Here is a 24,263-nt window from a genome sequence, read left to right as displayed (position 1 = left end):
TAAGAATAATGATGTCTATTCAACGATGTTCCGAACTCCAAATAATGGATTACCTAATAATGTGTGGCATTGAATGTAAAATAACTGAGATAAGCAGTTTAAATATACAGGCAGTCCCCGGGTTACGTACAAGATAGGGACTGTAGGTTTGTTCTTAAGTTGAATTTGTATGTAAGTCGGAACTGATATATATTGTAGGGGAAACTCTAGCCAAACATTTCTCCAGAGCTCAGTTTTATTCTCCCACACCTCACTTCCCTCAGTCCTTTATTCTCAAGCTGAGATGTCTGCTGAGAAAAGCCGTTCCTCATCTCCCTGGTCTGCTGGGGGGAAGCACTAGCTTCGCGTCTCCCTAGTGTGCTGGGGGGAAGCAGCTAGTGCGGGGTTGCCTCACCCCGTTTGTAAGTAGGGATCCGATGTAAGTCGGATCCATGTAACCCGGGGACTGCCTGTAGTGGTTATTGAATAAATTCCTTACTTCTATAAGCGCAGCTTGTGAAATCTACAAAAATGTAATATTTTCTGATGGCAATTAACTTTTTTCCAACAATGAAATTCTGATTTCCCCCTTTGGAAACTAGAATGAGAGGAGTTTTCCAGGAAGGAGCTCTCTCAATATGTTGCCTTAGGACAGTGGCTCTGATGCAAGTTTCACCATTTTCCTGTCCTACTCTTGTTTAAAATTTGGCAAGTCTGGACATTTGAATCACTAGCTTTCATCTGTGTCAAAATGGTGGTGGGTTTGGAGTATTTTGGTAAGGAGCTGGTGACACACAGTGTCCATGTCACCAATGAACAATTTATAGCAAGATTGCTGTCACCAATGGCAAGCTCAAATTTGAAGATTACAATTTTTTAAATAAGAAAAATCCAGATATAAAAGGGAAACATGGAATCAAGTGTTCGGATAACACAATCAGGAGTTCAGTATGAAAGAAAAATAGATATAACCCAAAAGGAAAAGCTCACGTAGTTTGGAAAGTGTTAAAACATAATCATTCTAATCACATTTTTTTCTTTAAAACTGACATGTCAAGCCTCTCATGCTTGCAAGATGTTCTCCATAAACATCTGCAAAACTAACTTAATATCCTCCCTCAAAAACTTGACCATGGTTAGACTGTTGGTGCCCTGTGATTATTACTTATCATACTGACCAATATTGTCTTGTTTCCCCGTTGGGTCTGTCTGTTGCCACCTGTCCTATACCTACATGGTAATTGGGGCTGGACTGTCTTTGTGTTGTATAATGCACCTGGTACGCTGAGGTTCTGGTCAATGATGGGAGCTCCTAGCCACTATGATGATGATACTGACTTTAATGCAGAATTCCCAAAACACCACCATCTGAATGAGAATGGTAATGGGCAGTACAAACTTTATTAGGATTTTAGATGAAAGATAAGCACTGCCTGCTTGCTCTTGAGACTGTTTAACTGGTTCAGAATTTTAGATTTCAATTTCTGTCCAGTATAGTTTGGAAGTTCAGGCCTGAAGCATGGACATTTATATTTAAAGAATGATAGCAATTTAGGGTTTCATTTTCAAACACCTATAGAGAGTGTTAAAAAGCTTCAGAGGGGTAGCCAAGTTAGTCTGTAACTAGAAGTTCTTAAAAAAACAACAAATAGTCTTGCAGCACCTTAAAGAGTAACAAAACATGTAGCTGATATCATGAGCTTTCGTGGGCATGAAAACTCATGATACCAGATGCTGCTAGACTATTCGTTGTTTAAGTGTTTCCTACAGAGAGTGTGTTATGAGTTAGAACTGCTTTTCACCTGATTGGCTTTCAGCTGAGCAAGACTTGTAAGTTTGTATTACGGTAATAGTCTTTTTTACCAACTTTGTTCCCTTTTGCTGTTCTTTATTTAGCAGATTCAATTGATAATTTTTTTCAGGACATATTGATGCCTTTACATCAAAGCTCATTATGCTTGAAGAGATTTCTCCGAAACAGTTAAAAGAAAAATGTGGATCATTTAAGTAAGTAAACTTCATAATCATATCTAAAAAGAGTTTCAGAATTAACAAACCTTTTCCAAGTCATTTATTAATCTGTAGGTGACACAACTCCCTGTGAGTTAACGTAGAAACATGGCTCAGACTCCCATATACTTTGTTTAGTGTGATGGCCAAGATTTCCAGTCACATCAAATAAGTTTGGGTGTCTCTGTTTTGGGATCAGCAACTTGAGTCATCTTAAAAGAAGGTGATTGTAAAAACATTACTTAGTGAAATCAGATCCTTTCAGCGTGTCCAATTTGGGTTCCTGATTTGTCGATAATGGAAAACCTTGGTTTATAAATTTACCTTCTGTGAATTTTCTACCCACAGGCCTGCAAATCCATTAAATATTCTTCGACATATCTTGAAGCAAGTGATTGAGTAAGTAATTTCTGTTGTTTATGTTGCAATAGCATCCCAGGGCTCCAAAGATAATTTTCTTTCTTTTGCAACATGATTGTGTACCTATCAGTTGTTGTTTCTATAGTAACTTAGATAATGCCATTACATACTCTGTAAAGCTTGTAGAGCTAGTTTTTATGTACAAAAGATACGATATAAAATAAGTTGGATCCTGCAAGCTCCGTTAGGTCTAGTCTACACTACGAGATAAGATTGAATTTTTTAACTTTGTAAAATTGAAGGTGCATATCCCTATTGTGTGCAAGAATTCACTGTAGTTGGAAGTAATGCGTCCCCAGTAGGCTGGTACCATTGACTGTGAGAGGAATGCACTGTGAGCAGCAATTTTGCAGTTCCTGTTTCCCCTTTGCATTCTGGGTTATGCTCCTAGTGCACTCAGGGACTAAAACTGTACAGCGGGTGGCTGTGGGTACACATTGTTAGCGTCTCATAATGAACTAGTCTCCTCTCCCCACCCCACGCTTGAAAGCAACAGCAAACAGACTGGCACTCTTTTTTTCACCTGGTTATCAATGCAGACACCATAGCAGGGTAGGCAGGGAACCCATTGTGGAACCTGTTCAGCAGCAAAGTATTATGGCAGTCACATTAACCATGGTGCACCTTTTGCTGGAATATATCCACAGTGTATCAAGGGTCTGCTGGAACAAGGAAGAATCTCAAGCGGCTACTCTTCTGTGAAGCACTTGAGAGCCTGGCAAATGCCATTGGCATTTGATCCTCTTAACTCAGTGGAATGCTGGTTCTGGTGCCATGAGACCACAGACTGGTGGGACCGCATAGTAATGCAGCTATGAGACGATCAGCAGTGGCAGCAAAACTTACGCATGTTTTGCCATGCGAGGCCACTTTCATGGAAGTTTGCAAATTGCTTTTTTCTGCCTTGAAGTGCAGAAATACCCTAATACTCTGACAGGGGAGAAGTGAGGGGCAATAACCACGTGGAAGCTTTCAATGTCAGACAGCTACCAGTCAGTTCGGAATGGGGAAATCTGCAGTGGGAGTTGTTGTGATCCAAGTAGACACAGTAATCCCTATCTTGGCACCAGCCACCTTGTCAAAGAGTACGTAAGCTGCAAGGGGTACTTCTTGACGGTGCTGCAGGGACTGGTGGATCACAAGGGCCATTTCACCAAGATCAATGTGGGAGGGTCGGGAAAAGTGTATGATGCACATCTTTAGGAACTCCTGCCTCTTCAAAAAGTAGCAATCTTTCCAGACCAGAAAATTGACATTGGAGGTGTACACAGGTAGCCTGGACTGCAGTAAGGAGCAGTTCAACTGCAGCCTGAGCAAGTGCAGAATAGTGGTAGAATGTGCTTTTGGGTGTTTAAAGGGAAGTTTTTGCAATCTACTGACTAGGTTAGACCTCACCTCAAGCAACATTCCCATTATTGTGGCAGCTTGCTGTGTGCACCACAGTATTTGAGAGTAAGGGGGAAAAGTTATAGAGAGAGGGAGAGGGGGGTTGAAGCACAATACCTAACCAGTAATTATGAGCAGGCACTCAGCAGGGCTATAAGTAGAGCACAGGTGAGGGGCACTGAAAATCAGAGAAGCTTTGAAAAACAGCCTTGTGAATGGCCAGACGGATATGAGTCATGCATGCTGCTCTTAATGAGGTGCCCTGCACTGCATTAAGCATTCTTGCCTGTAAATCCTGTAAACTCCCCCTCCCCCTTCAACACAAGCCATAAAGAGACTATTGTTCAGAAATCCTGCATTTTTATTTATGGAACACATCAGGAACAGAAAGCGTTCAGGGTGGGAGCTTCAGGGGAGTGCTCTGGGATACATCCCTGGGGGTTGTGTGTGAGACTGCCCCTTGACCTCCCCCGCCCTGTATTTTAGGCCCCCCGGGAGAGAAGACTGTGGAAGTCAGTGAGGAGGGAACGTGTGTCTGTGGAGGCCAAAAGGGGTGCATGTGCATGTGGCTGTTCTAGAAGGCCATGTCAGTCAAGATATTCTCCTGGTTCTTCACTTCCAGTTCCCTGCATGCTCTCCGGTTTGCTTCGCTTGCATGACCTGGGGCAACCTATTCCTCCATTCGAGTGCTTCCCCTCCAAGTGGGCAGATTGGATTTCATCCCTATTCCATTTTCACCTGCAGATACGTGCCAGCCCGTCAGCTGGCAGAGCTGGGGAGCGTGCAGCATGCTCGCTGCTGCCCCCTCTATAATGAAAAGTGAAGGAAAGGGTTTACAGGAGAGACAACGTTGAGCATAAAACCTAAAGATGAAAGGGAGGTGTCATGTACAAAGCCACAGTTATGCTTTAAGCGGCTGCTATGTAGCAGGTACACCACAGAGATCTTAGGGGAGCAGCTGGGTTCAGTTTGGTGGCAAGCATGGTAAAAGGCTGGGACTTGAGCCTGTGGAAGGAAGAGGGTCCTGATGTGATGACCAAGACAGGGCAGAGGGAGGGTCATGTGGTGACTGTTTTTGGAATCCCTCATTTGCTGGCAGAGTACAACCGTCCCTTCCTTCAGGAGCATGTGGTGAGTCCCTGGGCAGGAGTTCACGTGGTACTCCTGTTTTCAGCCCCACTGGTTTGCCAGGAGAGTGCAAGTTTCCCTTCCCCCAGGTGCATGCAGGCAGGAAGTGGGTAGCAGCAAGGCAGGGGCTCATGCAGTGCCGTATATTCGGCAACCTCCGTTTGCCGGAAGAGTGCAAGTTTCCCTTCCCCTATGAGTATGACGAGGGAAGAGGGGCCAGTTGTGGCATCAGGACGAGCTCAAGCTATGCTTCGTCGGGGGTGAACAAATGGAGGCTTACTGCTCAGGCCCCAGGTTGCCATGTGCGATATTAATCCTCTCCAAATCACTTACAGTGATAAGGAGCCGATGCTGACTGAAAGTGGTCAGAAAACTGGACCAGAAGCTGCAATGCTTTGTTCTGCAGTGATACTAGACCACTTACTGATGGCTGAGAGACGTCCTGGGAGGAGGGGGTTGTCTCCAAAGTTATAAGCAAGTGCTGGCTGTCAGTGAGATTGGTTGCCCCGCTCACCTGCTGACCAGTCTCCTCCTCCTCATCCATGCTATTCTTCATGCTGCTGCCCGAAGCTGCCAGAGGAGTGTCTTGGGAGGAAAGAACAGACTGGCTAGGAAAGCTGTTCGGGTCCTCTCCACCCCCCTACTAGGATCGCATACAAACTGCTTATAGACACAGCATATTTGTGGTGATGCTCCAGACTGATGGTTTGCCTCCTTTGTCTTTTTGTATGACTGCCTCAGCTCCGTTATTTCACACGGAACTGCTGGGCCTGTGTCATGTAACCTTTCTCCTCTGTGTCCTTTATGATCAGGGCCCATAGATATCTGTGTTTCTTTGCTGGTTCATAGTTCTGTGAGAACAGATTCACACAGCAGTGAAATCCAGGATCTCCTGCGTGCTCCATGCTAGTGCTCATTCATGGTCAGTTGTGCTGCTGAGGTTTGCTTGCCATAGTGGCCACACCGGAAATGAAATCCAAATTTTTCCCTGGCTTTTCCTGTACCAAAATCAACTTTAATGGCCTTTAAAGTTAACAAAACAGATACGGTGTTGTGGAATCATTGTTTAGAGAATAGACCTAATGCAGCTAAGTTCAACCTACATTTTCAGGGTAGACCAGGCTTTACACAAAGGTCGACCTCACATTAAGTTCCACTGGCACCTCTCACTTCACTCAGCTTGCAAGATTGGGCCCTAAAGTGTTTGGGTGTTTCAGGGACATTTACGCTTTGCTTTGCTAGTCTTATTGCTAGTTTTGCTTGTACTGGTACTGATTGTATTTTACCCCCATCCAGTGCTTCTGTTCTCCTAACTTTACAGTTGCACAGTTTTTCTTCATATGTTTTCACCTGCTCTCTGAAGCTTTGTTCTCTGTTTTGCTCCATTTAACTGCTGACATTTTCTCAGGTTTTAAACCACTTTGGAGCTTTAAAATTTGTTTTGTAAAACCATCTCTGTCTCTGTCTCTCTGTCTCTCAGAGTTTTCATTGTAAATTTTGAGGTTTAGTTTTTGAGTCCAGTCTTATAACATGTGGTGGAGACTTTTCTGGTGGAGATTTGGTTGAGCTTTTACTTGCTGTAGATATATATGATCACTGGTGGATTTAAAAAAAGTGTCCAGTGTACATACTTTCGTCATTGTGCTTTGTAATGATTTGAATGTTTAGTACGTGCTTAATTGAATCAGGCCTAAATAACTAAGAATAATAGTACACAAATGAAAGATAAATTAGCATTTCCATCAATACATTTTTATTGTAAAGAGTTTGCAGATTATACGTTATTTAGGTGTGCACATATCAGATACTTTGTCCCACCGTGTTAGCTATGTTTCCTTCTTCCTTTTGTTGTTCATCAAAATGGCAGAAGCCATTTACTATTTTTACCATACTAGGAATGTAAGCAACTAGTTGAATATCCAATAAGCGTAAGCTTATCGTATAGTCGACTAGTCGCTTTTCTCCTCCTCCTCCCCCCTTGCTGCTGCTATCAGAGACTGCAAGGGTCAGAGAGCAGGAGCCAGTGCTGGGGATAGCCAGCTTAAAAATCAGTTTCCCCCAGCACCGTCTCCATGGAGGACAGGGGAGGCAGATGGGTAGCAGTGACCAGGGCCCAAGCTGGGAATCAGTTGATTCCTGGGTGTCAGCCAATCTCCAACGCTGCACCTCTGCTTTTCAAATGTATTAAGAGCTTGCCGGCTCTTTAAAAAGCAGAAGCCACGGTGGGGGGACTGGGCAAGCTGGGAATCAACTGTCCTGGTTCGCACCAGGTCCCTAGTGCTGCGCTTCAGCCTTTAAAATGTATTAAGAGCCTTCTGACTCTTAATATGTTTAAAAGGCAGAGCTGTAGCGGTGTTATCTGTGGCTCCCCTGCTTATCTACTAGTCAATTAGTTGATTAAACTGAATTTAACATCCCTTTACCATACCTGATTATGAACAAATGAAATGGAGAAGCAAAAACGTTTAATTTGTTTTATTTACTCTACTTTTTAGTAAATTTTGAATTTTGATTCATGTTGTGACTGTGCTTTAGTTTGCAGGAAGGCTCTTACTTATTGACTCATGCTTCAGAAGATTCGTCAGTTGCAATCTACCAGAGCTGTCTCGGGAAAGTGACTAGAGCATCATATAATTTACATAAAGCTCACTGCAGTCTACCTAATATACCTTCCACCCTTTCAGTTCCATGGGTACCATTAGATCCCAGCCTCCCTTTACCTTTTCACTTGAATCACGGAAGAGTCCCATGTACCTTTCCACCTAGACCCCAAGAAACTATGAGAAAACAGAAGGTGAGTAACCACACTAATGCAAATACATTTGTTGAAATAAGACGGTTTGCTCCATAAGTTATAGGTAGCTTACTAGTCTGTTACCTTTGGGCTTGAGGTCCCTAAATAAGTTGAAAAATGCATGCCACAGCCCTTGAGCACAGAACACATTGCAGGAGTAACAAATTCACTTACCTGCAACTAGCCCTGTTTGTTTAATGAATAATTAGAGTTAGCAGTTATTCACAATACCCCGTGATAATTGACATGGATTTTTACAACGTGCCTTTCAGAGTTTGGTTATTGAAAAGCTAGCTAGAAGTTCTATCTAGCAAAGTTCTGAAGTGGAGCTCTGCTCCCTCAACTTGTATGGACTAACATTATTTCCTAACAATGTAAGGAAGGAGCTATGCTCTTCTTTATGAGCATCTGTGGCTAGTGAAGCAACATTGCTGTAAGCACACAACTAAACGGGGATTAAACCAATTGCAGAAGCCTCATTTTGGCTCTGGAGATGGATTTTTGTGGTCCTTTTAGGTTACATTTTTTCCCCTCAATCTCAAGAGCAGTGTTGCCTCTAAATTGAACACTTGGGCAGCTATCCTGGTGAGATTCAAATGCTGCCCAGATGGCAGCATGTGTTTTTTACTGGTGGTGTACATCCACACATGCCTCAGTGAAAGTAACAAAATGTATTCTGAGCATGGATGGAAAAATTAGAACACTACTCAGGAAGGGATTTTTTTTAACAGTCATTTGCAAAACTGATCCTCTTCCCATCGTGAATCACTGGTACCTTAATTTGCTTCTTTTGGGACAGGAGAGCCTCTGGATAATTACTCCGGATTGTAGTTTTTATGAAGAGTATGTGTAGAAACACATGTATCCCCATTCCACAAATTAAAAAAATCCCTCACCCTAATTCCGAAAGTGTGTTAACATCAAGGGGGCCAAATTCTCCTCAACATATTGCAGATATAATAGCTTGTTGCCTGTTTCTGGTCCCACATAACTCCATTGTCTTTGAAGAAATTATAGTTACAATTTATGTGGCTTCTTGAGATGAGCCTAAGGTAAAGAATGTTGTTCAAATACTTGTTCCTAATGTGTATCCTCTAAAATAGTGAAATAATAATCATGAAAACAGCTAAATTTATTGTTATGCAAGGCAATTTTTAAAGTAAGAGCCATACCACTCCTTGTCTGAAGGCATGTGATTTACCTTTTATTTAGGAAAATATGATTATGGTGTCTTGGCTATAAATAAGATATAGCATTTGGGAAATTTATTCCTTTTTAGTGGAAATGAATAACTTCACACTGTGTGTGTTTCCCCCCCCCCCCTTTTTTTTTTTTACTTCACAGATTGTTAGCATGATACACATTTTAATAATTTTGCTGGAAATTAATTTTACCAAAGAATGTATCAGACTTGGAAAATGACCGTGTCTTCTAAACTTAAATCACAATTTAACTGATTTGGTGTAGTACAAGCTTAAACTCCTATTGAACAGATAGTCTAGGTCTGGAGAAGCCTCTGATGGAATTTGTCAGTCTCAAGCTATAGGACAGTGAGTAAATGATACATGTCACAGACTGTGAGAATATCCACTAGCAAAGCCAAAATGTTAACTTTAATATTTTATACGAATGCTGTGGCATTTTAAAAAGTAAAGAACACCCAAACAGTATTTCTTGTAGTTTAGTTTGCTCTTGTATTTTTAAGGACTGCTTTGTGGGATAGATGTAGCTGAAAATAAGGCTCTATATCTTTAGCTTTAAAGTTTTAAGGCAGACTGAAGTAGCTAATACTTTTTCCCCCTTCCAATGCTTCTAGATGGATTGGGCAAAAGCACACACAGACACACCCAACAATGAAAAGCCAGTATCCATGGAAACAAAAAGCAATCCCTTGCCAGCTAAGACTCTTAGAAATGAAGGTGTGGCTGCAAAGAAACTGAAGAAAAATAATGGCAAACGGGCAAATAAGATGAAAAAGTTGAAAAAGAAATAAAAGGAAACTCAAGCAAAGCAGGAATATCTTAGCTACAGTGAGAAAACATGGATTGGAAAAAAAGTATCAGACAAACGACATTTATTTTTCTTAGTGCTTCAGAGAAGCCAGAATGCCCTGGCAGAAGTGAGAGCTGCGCGGCCATGTTGAGGAAGGTTGTGAAATGCAATGATCTCTTAACCCTTTCTTAACTCACTAAATGCAATTCAGATGTGAACATATTCTCTTAAGTTAGCACATGAGAAGAAAAGTCAGGTGTCTACAGTTGATGTTTATAGGCAAAAGTGACTATCATAACTGCTTTCGTTTTTATAATAAAACTGTAATTTGAGAAAAGAAGCATGAATTGACATCAGCATTCAATATTACATAAAAATGGAGAAAAGCACTTTTCCCAGCTGTTTTGTATTCTTTTTCCAGAGTTCATTGCAGATGAGTATGTTTGATATTGTTACTTGAATTTTGTACTAATTTTCAATGTAAAATGCAGCATCAGCAGTTTGAATTTAATTAGCTCATGTTCTTAAAAAAGCAGGGTGTGTTCTGTCCAGTTTGAAAAGAAAATATTACCCTTGAAAATAAGAAATGCTCCTTCAGGTTTGTGTAGTCAACTGCATTTGAAGAGCAGGATTTCTTGTTTGCACAAGCTTTGTGTCTTTCGAAAATTCCATTGTTGAAATATTCATTGGCATCGTGTCTTAGTGGGCCTTCAGGTCCTAAGAAAGTTAAAATTGACTTCAGTATTGTCTCTAGATTAGTTTTTGGTGTTAAATTCTTCCAAAACCTTCAGCTCCCAAGAGTAAGTGTGTTGGTAATGTAGTACTGAATGACGGCAGCCTCAGTCATTTTGTAGGAAGACTGTTGTCAGAATCAGTAGCATTCCATGCAAGCACAAAAAGCTTCACCCACATGACGAAGTTGCAGGGTCTGGGCTTTAGTTACTATTACAGGGGCAAGCCAGATATTTATATGGTTCAACAGTTCACTTGTAGTTTGTCTAAATCAGGGGTGGGCAAAAGGGTCTCCACTTCAAAGTGCTGCATGCTCCTTTCAAGGTGGGAAGAGACTTCACGTGCTCCCCCTGCCATCAGACCAATCAGAGCTTGAGGGCAGGGGGAGCATGTGAAGTCTCCTCCCGCCCTGCAAGGGGCTCAGCATTTAAAGTCAACCACCAGCTGCTGCTCAACTGGCGGTTGACTAAGCTCGGTGCTCCCTTGCAGGGTGGGGGCAGAGAGGGAGAGACTTCACGTACTCCCCTCCTCCTAGGCCCTCATTGACCTGGGGACTGCAAAGGGAGCATGCGAAGTCTCCTCCCACTGCCAGAACAGCTGGTGGTTCTCTCTGGGGGCGGGGTGGAGAAGATTTTGCGTGCTCCTCCACCCCCAGACCAAGCAGAAGTGTCCTGGTCCCACCCCTTGCAGGTGGTCTGGGGCCACTTCAAAAATTTCTGAAGTAGCCCTTGGTCAAAAATTATTGCCCACTCCTGGTCTAAATTCACCCCATTCATCATGGCTCCCAAAGATACAAAGAGGAAAATTCTTGGCTAACATTGATAAGTGTGACATGTTTTCTTTTGAGTGAATATCAGTAAAATTGTGCTCTTGTAAATTGCCATTTTTGTAAAATGCTAAAAAGAGATTATAAATCCTATGCATCACAGATTGATTGTCAATATACATAGTTTATTTACATAATTTATAAATGTTCATTGTCAAAAGAAAGGTTTATGCACGCTGACTGCTATGTATCATAGTGCCTTTGAGGTTTTAACAAATTGCAGGTCATGGTTCAAAACTGAAAATTATTGCTAAATAGTATGCCATGTGTAATGGGGTTTTTGATTGCTGCTTATAACTAGTTATGATGGCTCTGATCCTGAGAGATGTACAGCTACTGCTGAATACTCAGGATTAAGAATATAAACTTAATGACTGTGTTCTTTTATAGGCCTTGATTGTGTTCACTGGAGCTGATCATATACACAAAGTGCTTGCATACAGGTTCAGGGCCTTAGCAGTAAGTTCAAAATGTTTTGTCTATTACGTTAACTTCATTTTTATGTTCAAAATTGTTCTACTGTAATGGACTATATACAAATATACTTTAATATCCTGAAAATATGAATAAAATATTTAGTTGTAGTGAGTTTATATATATTTATTTTTAAATCTAAATGACTTAATAAAGAAACAGGTTTTTTATTTACCACTATAGTTACGTTTATTTTATTTGCCTTCTGTTATCTCCCCAGACATGACTTTAGTTGTTCCTTTTAGCTGTATTATGTTAACAAGGTGCAACATGTTTGATACAGTGATTTGCTAACTAATGAATATTACATTCTGATTCAAAATCATAAATCCCTTTTGTGACCTTCCACGTCAAAAGTGTTTTGCATATGAGTCATGTGCCATATAACTGAGGGTGGGGATCCAAAGCATAGTTTTCGGCATACAAGTAAAAACTGCATTAGAACAACCATGGAATTTGATCTTTAAACACAGAGCTGTTAATTTCATGCTAAGTTTGCCCTAATGTCTGAAAGACTTAGCCTTTCCCTCATTATATATTGTGTGAAATCCCAGTTGTTATACAGTTAAAATGACAGGAATCTAAAGGTTAAATGAGTAACCCATTTTATAATTTGTATGTATTGTTGAATTTAAATATTCAGATAAAAATTTGGACTCTACAAATTGATCCAAATTAACTGGGTCTGTGTATAGCAGGGTGGGGAACCTATGGGCCATGGGTTGGCCCTGTCCCCTGGCTTGCTTTGTTCCACCGCATGGCAAGGCCTGGGGCTTCCCTCTTCAAAAGAGCGAGCTGGTGCTTGCACTCCAGCCCCATAGCAAGTCTCAGCGCTCCACCTGCAGGGCTCGAGATGTGAGTGAGTTAGGTGAATGTGTGGGTACTCCACCCCTGCTCTGCCGAGACCCATCCCCTCCCCACTTGTCTCCCTCGTCTCTTCCCTCCCTTTCTCTGCTCACCCCTTCCAGCCAAATCCATGAAACAACATTTAGTAAAGGGAATGTGAAAAACACTTAAAACATTAAATGGAATGCATGATGTAAGAGAAGAACTACATTTTCTTAAAACAGTATTTTAAAGCTGATTTTATGTTTTAAATAGAATCATAGGGTTGAAAAAGACCTCAGGAGGTCATGGAGTTCAACCCCTGCTAAAAGCAGGACCAATCCCAACTAAATCATTCCAGCCAGGGCTTTGTCAAGCCAGGACTTAAAAATCTCAATGGATAGAGATTCCACCACCTCCCTAGGTAACCAAATCCAGTGCTTTTCCAAAGGAAAAGAGGCTCTCTGTTACGCTTATAAGAAGCACACGGGATCACACACGCACACACAGTCCTGCAGATCGTGCATAGTTACCAGTCCATGTTGGCTAAGTCAGTCTTACTGGCCAGGCGAGGCTGGCTGAGCGAGGAGTGGAGTGCCGCTGAGACTCCTCTGAGGCTTGGCTTGCAGAACTGAACCCAGAGTCCCATGGCGAGAGCTTCACTTCTTATACATGTCAGCTCCCATCGGAGTCTGTGGGTTTTGCAGTATTCTCTCACTTTTGGGGGTTCTCTCCCTGTCTCCATGGTTTGTCAATGCTGCTAATTCAATTCAGCCTCGGGAAATGGCTGTTTCCTCGTTTTCTTCAAAGTTTCCACTACTTCTTGATCACTTGGGCATCTGTGATGGCTGTCACTCACACACCCTTCCACTCACACCACACAATTATACAGAGTTTCAGGCAAGATCAATAATTACTAGAAGACACCACGTAGTTTGTGATGCAGACAAGGGGTACAACTTAATTTGTAATGCTAACAGGATGCAAGGCCTTACGGTAAACTATCCAACCAAGAGATAGAGAGGGAAATAGAAGCATTTGGAACTTACAAGCAAGTCATACACCAAACCATTATACATCATACTTAGTCTTTTATAACCAATACTAAAAATATACATTTTTGCTACATCTAAGCAGAGCTACATAGTGAGCTAATTGGTCGTTGATTAGTGTGAGAAAGGGCCTATGAATAGGAAAGAGCTTCATCTCCCATTGTTGTGTATGTGTGTGTGTGTGGGTGTGGGTGTAAATTTTTCCTGTGGGATGACAGTGATGTTATCATGTCCCTCTGCAGCCCACAGCCCCTCCCTCCGCCCTAAACCACCCAGCCTCCTCCCTCCCTCCCCGGTATTCTGGCAGGCTGGAGCCATGCAGCCTCCACCTCATGGGGGGGAGGTTGTGGGGACAGGAGCTGTGCACTGTCCCCCATCACAGGGGAGCCACAAGGCCTCCCCCTCCCTGTACCCTCCAGCCCTGTGTCTCTCTCACCCTTGGCCAACACCCCCACACCTCCAGGCCCCTCACTGTACTGCCAGCCCCCTTGCTCACTCCTTCTACCAAAACCCCACACTCCAGTCTGCTCCTGCCCCCTCTTCTCTGGCCAGACACCTACCCCTAGCCTGCTTCTGCATCCTCCCCCGTGATCCAACACCTACCCCCCGCCTACTCCTGCACCCTCCCCCCTGGCCAGACACCCCCAACCTGCTCTTGCATCCTCCCCTCTGGCCAAACACCCTGACCTAGCCCACTCCTGCACCCTTCCCCCATCCACATAACTATCCCCAGAGAGAGTGAGGTTGGTGAACACTGTGAGCAGGGGGCGCAGCCCTCTAGTCACAATAAAATGTATTGTCTCCTCTTATTCCTCTAATTCTTGAGGGCAAGTTTTTCACATTGGCAAAACCTATATGCTTATGCATACTGGATCAGAGCATTGATCTTTTAATTCTAATTGCCTCCTTCCCTATTGACTATTGATGCTTCAAAAAGAGGTGAAAATACCTGTAACATAGCTGACCAGTTGGGGTTAGGTGAAGGGTATCTATCAGTTTATACATGGAAGCATGAGACTGTATTACTGTAGTCCCCTTTTTAGCATGTACAGGCAGTCCCCAGGTTACGTACAAGATAGGGACTGTAGGTTTGTTCTTAAGTTGAATCTGTATGTAAGTTGGAACCGGCGTCCAGATTCAGCCGTTGCTGAAACTGACCGCCAGTTCTGACTTACATACAGAATCAACTTAAGAACCCCAAGCATCCCCAAGTCAGCTGCTGCTGAAACTGATCAGCGGCTGATTCCAGGAAGCCCGGGGCAGAGCAACTCTGCCTCGGGCTTCCTGTAGTCAGCGCTGGTCAGTTTCAGCAGCGGCTGACTTGGGGACGCCTGGGGCAAAGCAGCTGGGGTGCTGCTGGACTGATCCAGTAGCGCCGCTCCTCGGTGCTACTGGACCAACCCAGCAGCACCCCAGCTGCTCTGCCCCAGGCGTCCTGATTCAGCCGCTGCTGAAACTGACCAGCAGCGGCTGAATCAGGACGCCTGGGACAGAGCAGCTGGGGTGCTGCCGGGTTGGTCCAGTAGCGCCCAGAGCGGCACTGCAGGACCAACCGGCAGCACCCCAGCTGCTCTGCCACAGGGGTCCGGAGAAAAGCCTAGTCTGCTGGGGGGGGGGGGGCGTACTAGCTGCGCCCCCCTCACCCCAGCAGACCAGGAAGACGCGGGCGGCGGACCGAGATGCACCGCGGTCCCGCTGCCTGGGTCCTCCGCGGCTTTGCTCCCAGTCTCCCTGGTCTGCTGGAGACCAGCAGACCAGGGAGACGGGGAGCAAAGCCTCTGAGGACACCAGCAGCGGGACAGCCGTGGGGTGTCTGGGCTGTCCCGCTGCCGGCTTCCCCGAGGCTTTGGAAGGGGGGGGGGCTCGGGCAGCCCAGGCGTGCCCGGGCTGCTCTGCTGCTGGTTTCCCCGAGGCTTTGCAAAGCCGCGGAGGGGCTCGGGCAGCGGGGCAGGCCAGGGAGACCAGGGAGACACGGAGAAAGCCCCGGAGTACACGGGTGGCAGGACCGCGAGGTCCCGCAGTCCGTGTCCTCCGGGGCGAGCCCCGTTCGTAACTGCGGATCCGACACAAGTCGGATCCGCGTAAGTCGGGGACTGCCTGTATAACCATAATGGTTATTGTTCATTGTCCCCTCTAAGGCTACAATAGCAAGCAATCTCAATATCACAGCATGTACTGCGTATTAGTGGAAAGACTGTGGCCCTCCTATCCTATATATGTTTGCCCAGGTCTCCTCCCTTCCTCTTGGCCATTGCAAAACATCCTGATGGTAATGCCAGAAATGGTTTAGGTTCAAAAATTTAGGAAAGTATTTAAACATTTTCCCACTGTCTTTTAATGCAGTTTAGCAGCTGGAAGCTAGGAGGGAGAGCCAGCACCGCATGACCAGAAAACTCCCGGCGGATCAAAGTTTGGGAACCTCCCACACAGTAAAGTCCACAGGTTAGTGATGTGCTGTTTGAAGAGGTATTTCCTTTTATTCTCTATGTATTTGTTATCCACTTGAAGTATCCTTTGTTATCAAAATAAGGAAATCTACTATCCTTCAGTATATTTAATACTTACCATAACTTTAATTTTACTATTCTCTAGCTTTTCGCTTACCTAAATAAATGTACCTTTTACAACCTATGAGCCTCTGAGAGTCCCATTATATCTGTGTCTCTGAGGAGCTGCTAAATGACCTATAGCTTTTCTAGGCAAAATTGAACACATTACATCCTATAAGAATATGATATTGGTAGCTATGTCCTCTTATTTTGTCTCTCTTATTGGTCACTAGCAAAGTGTTTCCTGTTGGTTTTCAACTGTTGCTAAAATAGATTTGATTATCTACCATGATTCTCAACTTTTTCCTCCCATGCGAGTTCGGCACCACAAAGCTGTACATGATTTTTGCAAAGCTGCACGACTATATACTTATCCAAATTCAATTATAAACATGGTGGCAAAAGTGGGCCTAAAGCCAACCTAAGTGGTCAGTGGCGGATTTATTACCCTTCTTTGACAGGATAATACTTGTAGGCTACGTTGGCAAGATTTTGCACTTTTAACGCAAGAGTTTTTGCGTTAAAGTATTTGTGCAAGAGAGCGTCTACACTGGCATGTGCTTTTGCGCAAGAGATGTGCTTTTACGCAAAAGCATCCGTGCCAGTGTAGACGCTCTCTTACGCAAGAAAGCTCCGATGGCTATTTTAGCCATAGGGCTTTCTTGCGCAAGAAATTCATGTTGCCTGTCTACACTGGCCTTCTGCACAAGAACAGTTGCACAAGAAGGCTTATTCCTGAGCGGGAGCATCATAGTTCTTGCGCAAAAAGCACTGATTTCACGCATAGAACGTCAGCGTTCTTGCACAAGAACTCCCCGCCAGTATAGACAGGCAGCATGTTTTTGCGCAAAATCAGGTGCTTTTGCACATAATCATGCCAATGTAGACACAGCCATAGTGCCCAACACGGAGGGATTCAGTGGAGGAACAAGTTGACAGAAGTGCCCCTGTAGTGTAGCTATCCCCCGTTGTCAGATTGACCCTTGGAAGGGCCATTGCAGATGGGAATTATTTAGAGAAGCCAGAATCCTGTTTCTATGTTGTGAGCCAGCCCCAAGCTGGCCTAGGACCGGCAGCGCATAAAAGTAGCTTGCCAACGTTCTTCCCCTATCCTTACACCACCTGGATCCTGTGCCAAGCAGAGCTCATCTGAGTTTCTGAGTTGAGCCCTCTGGCGTTTTTTGTTTTGTTTAAGCTAAAGGAAAGAATTTCCTGTCATCAGCAAATTCTAACTCTTGTCTTCCATGCCATTTAAAAATAAGTAAATGGGCCTGGTCCTAGTGCCTAGCCCATTGGGCTCCTCACTGTTAATAATCTTCCCCTCTAAGGAGCAGGTCAGCCTACCATTGTGGGGAAAAGTGCCTTGAAGACAAAGTGGGAGTTTTGTATGAATGAGAGGTAATTAAAAATAAAATTATACAAGAACCTTACCTCAAGAATTTTTCATATTTGTTGGAGCATGGATTTTGGTTTTTATTAAAAAAAAATACAGGGCATTTTTAGAATTGAGATTGGCTAGAAAGCCTGTGAAATAAGGAGAAGTGGCACATTTTTTCACTACAAATCTAACGCCTTCTCTGTGTCGTCTCATATATAGGAAGTTAGCTCACTACTAGAGGAGGGTGGAATTTGTGTGGCAAATAGTTGGCTGGAAAATTTCCTTTGACCAAAAGATGCTTGCAAATTTGTGCTGAGTCCATCAAATAGTTTCCACTGAACCAAAAAATCAAAATGTTGGCGCTGAAATGAACCAGTGGTGGTGATACCTTCTTCATCGTTAGCCCTAGGCGCTGTCCTGAGATGTTAGAGCCCTAGGTTCAATTCACACCTCTGCCTCACACTGAGATGGGCTTGGCCTTGCGTCTCCCACGTTGCAGCAGGCTGCCCTTGTCGCTAGTCTAGGGAATATTCTCGAACGGAGCATTCTCAATTTCTCCTGGAGAAGATGTTTCGCTTTGTGTAAATAATTGTAGCAGGGACTTGAACTAAGTGTCCTGCAGGCTAGGTGAGTTTCCTAATCATCAGGCTACAGAGTTACTCTCACTTGGTGCCCCGGCCCCAGTGACTATTTTTGCCATTCAAGACACATTTCCTTCCATCTGATTCCAAGTGTTTCATGCCTTCTGAATTTGCCCAAAAAACCCTCACACGCACACACACAATCTGATTGCCCTAAAGTGACACTTTTTTTTCCATTTTTTTGGAACGTCTAGCAACTAAAAAAGCCAGTATTCACCCACCTCTTCTCCCAACACTCTTTTGTTCATTTCAGTGCTTAGTATTGTTATAACATAATAGCAAGAGGCTCCTTAATCTTCAATTGAGTAAGACTTGTCTTCATGGAAGCCAAAAGAACCAGTGCACTAATTTTGCTTTCCCAGGAATATGTACAAACCAGCCAGCCCCACACCCTTGGAGGGTGGCATAGGTCCAGCTGTAGCTCTATAGCTATATTCAGAAAGGCTATTCAAAGAGCCATGTGATTACATCTCAGTTTTATTAAAACTTGTGACAGAGCACCAGCCTGTACAGTTTCCCACATTCAGTTGAGAGTTTTCTGTAACAAGATGGTGCAATTAGCTGTGAGCATGATACAACACGTCTCGGTCTCCAGGTTGAAGTGTGCAGCTTTTGTCTCTTGTATTCCTTTGGGTGCTGCCAAATGAGTTGTATATGTGTAGAAAGGGAAGGCAGTGGTCATATCCCATGTCCTGTCTTATGCCAACCTAAAATGTTCAGAAATCATGAGGTTGTGAGAGAGTAGGTTTATTTACCTTTTGGGTTCTGAGCCTTTAGGGTCATATTTTCAAGCTTTTCTCTGAAACTATAAATACTAAAAGCTTCTTTAAAAATGAAAGCGGAGATTCTTACTTCCAGAAATACCCAAATATCATGAGTCTCATTAAAATTGCAGGAGTTGGCAATGCTTGCATGCCTGCATGCTGATGTAATCAGTCCCTCTGCACCAAGCAACGTGCATTCCAAGGATCATGCAATCAATGGAGTGTACATAACTAGGAGGAGGTGGTGCAGGAAAAACAGTGAAATATTCCTCTGAAAAAAGCAGCATCAAGTTCAGTGAGGTCAAGTGAGCTGGCATTAATTGTTTCTGACACAGCTAGTGCAAGCCATTAAGGAGTGTTGGGAGTAAAAGCACTAGTGAGAAACCCAAGGCAGCTTGACCCAGATATGCTCCTGATGCGGGGGAGATGACCACAGAGTGAAGAGGCACTTCAGCTGTGCCTGACTCCCTGCCTTTCTACAATATTCCCGTGTTGTGTTTTGACTGCGATGATGCAGCAGTACTAGTCCGCCTCTGCTACTCTGGAGTTTCCCTAGGAAATTCTCCCCTTTGGCATGTGTTTACATGGAAGACGGAGAATGTGGCCTTTTGAATTAGTGAACTGAAGTGCAGCGGCTAATGCTGCCAAATTTCCTCTGTGGTCAATAACCCTAATGCATTTTCTCAGAACCTATTTAAAACCATCAACAGAATAAGAGGATAATAAGAGAAGATAAATGAACATTTCAGAAATAAATGTAATGACTGAAAGTCAGCTTTAGAGTAATGGGTCTAGCAGTGAAATAAGGCACTTGCTATATTTTATTAATGAATTCATGGCTCCTCTGTAGACTCGAAGGTTTATTTATCCCCTGTCTGTGAGAGTATATAAACAGCACCCTAACCAGTGAGCGTGTGCGTACCTGTTGAGCTCCGCCTACCAAACTTCTAAGCAAGTGGAGTTGTTCTTCCAGGCAAAAAACAGGACTGAATGAGAAAATGTTTCACACAGACTGAAGTGGTTTTTTTGACCTGCTGTGTTCTCAGGTGGTACCTGATGAGCCTTTACTGGAATGCACGTTACACTGGAGATGGAATTCAAATGTAAAAAAGATCACAAAATAACCTCCACCACATCTCCTTATGCACAAAGATAGCAAAGTATCCCCGTTGAGGATCACCTGAATATACAAACACCTATTTAATTCAGATTCTTTAATATATATTGTACCCAGTACCATAGGTGTGTGGTGTATATGGAGCTATTCTGGTGGCTACACAAAACAGGGATCTCCTCAGTGTAAATCGGAGGCCGTCTGTCCTTGCCATGGGACTGGGTTACATGTCTATTGTGTCATAACCCCTCTATTGACACACATGTGGCATGTTCCTAAAGGAGAGCACACAAGCAAACTAATGTGCATGAGGAGTGTGGGTATGTACATGCTGGAGAAAGAGAACCAAAGGGATTCTGCACCTCTCCCTGGCAGACCCAAACCATTGCAGGAGACAGAATCCGTGGCTGGCAGTTTTGCAGTGGATTGCTTCACCTCCACTCCCACTTCCTGAAAATAGCCCCTCCTGCTCCAGTGACACATGCCTGAAACCAGTCTTCAGTCCAACAAGGTCGCTGAGCAACACACAGCCGAAAATTGTGTTGTCCGAGTGTGTGTCTGTGTCTATGTCCAAAACCAACGTTTCTCTCTTTTTCACCAGTAAGGATAGGAGCCCCATGTCATGTCTCATAGCGTCTGTAAATCCAAAGAAGAGCTGTACACATGAAAGGCTCCCCCTCATGTCAAGCCCACAGCCTGACAGCATAAAGAATGGTACAGCGTCCTTTGATTTTTAAGTATCCCGATTTGACAGCTTGTAGCTCCGCAGCCATGCCTTCAAACTGCTGCTTCCTTGCCCTTTTGTGCCCACAAAAGTATCCTCAAGTCTTTCTTTGGGACAGCTTCCGAGGAAAGATGACAGCTGTCTCTCCATGTCCACACTGTAGAACTGCTGTCACTTGCACCTCAACCTTCCTCCCTTAAGAGGTCAGAAATCTGTTCCTTTTGGGAAGACCAGCCAGTCCCCAGGATACAACAGTCAAAAACATTCCAACTCAGAGAACAGAAACATTTCTTAGAGGCTTACAAAAGAGAAAACACTAGTGAAATATGTTAAATATTACATGCAGGCTGAGCCACATTCATTCTTGCCAACCCTGCACTTAGATTACAGACTATTTGTATGTTTACCTTGCCCTCTATGACCCACTCTGCACTAACCCCTGCTGTCAATCTAATCTGTGCCTTCAACAGCACAAATAGTGTAGCTGAAGTCAACATACTTCCTGCAGTGTTCTGTGTGTGGTAAGGTCGGCATGGGCTGCTCTCTCATTGAGTCCAGGTACTCTTCTCATCCTGGTGGAGTGCCAGTGTCAACGGCAGAGCGCTTAGAGATCGATCGATTGCATCTAAGCAGACACGATAAATTGATGGCCAGTGGATCGATCTCTGCAGTGTTGATCCCCGGCATAGTGGAGACAAGCTTTGAGTGGCAGAAATGTCATTGTCTAGATCTCAAAGCTGCATCTCTGCTCCAAGCGCGCCAGTCTCACTGTGCTTGGCAGAAATGTTACTAAATACCAGCCCGGTGGTTTGACACCTTCCTTCCCTGAATAGCCTGCCTCCTTAGACACCAAGCTAGTGACACCTTGCTTCAGCATTGATCCAAATGAGCTACATTTTTTTTCTTTCAGGCAGCACTGAAGTAGACACTCACTTTTAGTCAAGAAATCCACCCTTTACATGTTAGTGCCCCAGCTCCTTTGTGGCAAAGCTGCAGTAGGGTTGGAATGCTTCCTCCTCCACCACTCAAGCATAGCAAAGTCCGTTGAGGCGGTGCACATCAGCGTGCTTAACAACGGATGAAAAGGCTGTTCTATTGAAACTATTAACAGATGGGACAGGTTGGCGATCTGTGGTACACAGAACTTTCCTGCCACCTCACAACTGCTGCCTTTAAGCTCCTCTAAGCATCAGAGACAGTAAATGGGAAATGGAGCTATGTGGCAAGTGTTTAAGGCCTGTCTTTGGTTGTATGGACTCTGGTTTGGCAATTGATTTATTAGTTACTTTGTCACAAATCAATGATGAAATTCTGGGGTTATATTTTCAAAGACAGCCTACGGCAGTTATACCTTCCATTCCCATTCCATTTCAGTAGGAGTTGGGCACCTAACTCTGTTAGCATTCTTCTGGAAATACAGTCTAAATATCTAATGTCTAACTATCTACGCTACTATCCAAGGACTTGTCTGCCCTTGCAGTGCTGCAGCAGAACCACTGTAGCACTTACTGAAGACACAGTCTATGCCAACGGGAGAAGCTAGAGAGATGTTCCACCTCCCCAAGAGATGGTAGCTGTGCTAATGGGGGAAGGCTTCCTGTTGGCAAAGCCCTGTCTACACCAGGGTTAACTTGGTATTACGTCACTGAAGGGTGTGGATTTTCCACTTCCCTGAGTGCCACAGTTATAGTGACATCGATTGGTAGAGTAGATCAAGCCTAATATCTGGGGATAGGGCATCATGGCATTCCTTAAAACCGAGAGAGGACAAAAGGGGGGCTAAGCTGCAGCGTGCTCTGAAACCATGATAGTTGGATTAAACAATTGTTAAATGAGCAATAGATAAAACCAGCAATGAAATGGAGGGTTCTGACTCCATATGGAACATGCCAAGGCAAAAAGACTTTAAAATTTCTACTGAAGGAGGAAAAAGTGTAGAAACCTTAAGACATGCTGGCTGTGTCTACACTGGGCCACTTATTCCGGAAAATCAGCCGCTTTTCCGGAATAAGCTGCGAGCTCTCTACACTGGCCCTTGAATTTCCAGAAAAGCAACGATGCTCTACTGTACAAAATCAGCCACTATTCCGGAAAAACTATGCTGCTCCCGCTCGGGCATAAGTCCTTATTCCGGAACACTGTTCCGGAAAAGGCCAGTGTAGACAGCCCAGTAATCTTTTCCGGAAAAAAGCCCCGATCACAAAAATGACGCTCGGTGCTCTTTTCCAGAAAAGCGCGTCTACTGGCCACGGACACTTTTCCGGAAAAAGGGCTTTTCCGGAAAAGCAGCCTGCCAATGTAGACGCTCCTTTTCCGGAAAAACTGAAAACGGAATAGTATTCCGTTTTAAGCATTTCCAGAAATTCATGCCAGTGTAGACACAGCCGCTATGAAAAAGGGCACAGGAGACACCCAGTGGGATAATGTACTCTTTGAACTGGTTAAATTATACTCTGATTTGAATACACTTCTTTCAGTAGTTACCCTTTTGGTGACTTGTGTTTGCTAAAGGAATATTTTAATGTTACGCTCTTTGGGACAAGGAGCATCTTTCTGTTCCATGTGGCCCACAATTTGGACTCCTACGCATGATTACAATATAAATAAAAAACCTGAGCATCACTTGTATTCAGATTTGGTAGAATATAGAACAGGGAAAGGATATATGTGGGGTAGCTGGCGAGATGCAGATGTTTTGTCTAATGTGGTGAAAATATATGAATTTCCTAGTGCATATAAAAACGTTTGGGGAAAATAGTTGGACAAGTAGGTTATATTTATCTCAGCCTCTTCAGTAATACATAGGTAAACTAAAGCAACATAGTCCATCTGTAATTGAGTTTTTGTGGTGTGTGCACATGGCTGTGTGTGTGTGTGAAAGAGGGCTCACAGGAAAATGTTCATCAATCTTTATATTGGAAAAGTTTCAACAGAATGTATTTCATCTAATTTCACTTTGGGCTCTGAGTATCACTGCTTTTGCTTCAATAATGCTTGATTTGCAATTACACAAAGATCTTTTTTCTTCTGTGATATCTCTAGCTTTTGAAATTAGCCAAAAAGAAACCTATCTGTGTATTTGAAAAGCAAATTGAGAAAACGTGCACCGAAGGGGTTTGCTTGTCAGTAGTCATCTTTTAATCTCTGTGATGTCCGTGTGTGTGAATAGTTTTTTGAAGGGGCATGTTAGAGGCAGAGCTGTCAGTCTTAAGTATTTGTACAGAGACAGTTGCTACTGTATATAGCTAGTGGATGCACAATGGTTTCCTGCATTTCACTGGGAAAGAACGTCTTGTCTAAAAAGGTCATGTAAAATGAGTTTGAACCTGATACTGAGCTACATTCCTTGAACATTACAAGACCATGGCACCAATCATTAGGTGTTACAGCCTCCCTACCCTTTGGCAGAGACCCGTGGCTTATTCAAACTGCAAAATTGGCTACACTGTGAATCACTGAAATGGAAGAATAGCTT

The 24,263-nt window shown here is 43.7% G+C and overlaps 1 protein-coding gene across 2 annotated transcripts in view; it reads left to right on the top strand.

The window, feature by feature from the left end:
- Window positions 1-11,916, top strand: part of ICE2 (interactor of little elongation complex ELL subunit 2) — a 52,121-nt gene extending 40,205 nt beyond the window's left edge. For both annotated transcript variants that reach the window (XM_089781892.1, XM_075897684.2), the window contains 4 exons: window positions 1,902-1,986; window positions 2,338-2,388; window positions 7,459-7,717; window positions 9,534-11,916. In XM_089781892.1, the coding sequence (XP_089638018.1) occupies window positions 1,902-1,986; window positions 2,338-2,388; window positions 7,459-7,717; window positions 9,534-9,710 (572 nt within the window). In that variant the 3' untranslated portion in view covers window positions 9,711-11,916. The remainder of the gene's footprint in view (window positions 1-1,901; window positions 1,987-2,337; window positions 2,389-7,458; window positions 7,718-9,533) is intronic.
- Window positions 11,917-24,263: the final 12,347 nt, after the last annotated feature.

Source organism: Pelodiscus sinensis, chromosome 14 (assembly GCF_052426305.1).
Source record: "Pelodiscus sinensis isolate ZL-2025 chromosome 14, ASM5242630v1, whole genome shotgun sequence".
Taxonomy (NCBI): domain Eukaryota; kingdom Metazoa; phylum Chordata; order Testudines; family Trionychidae; genus Pelodiscus; species Pelodiscus sinensis.
This window is presented reverse-complemented; position numbering and strand designations above follow the sequence as displayed.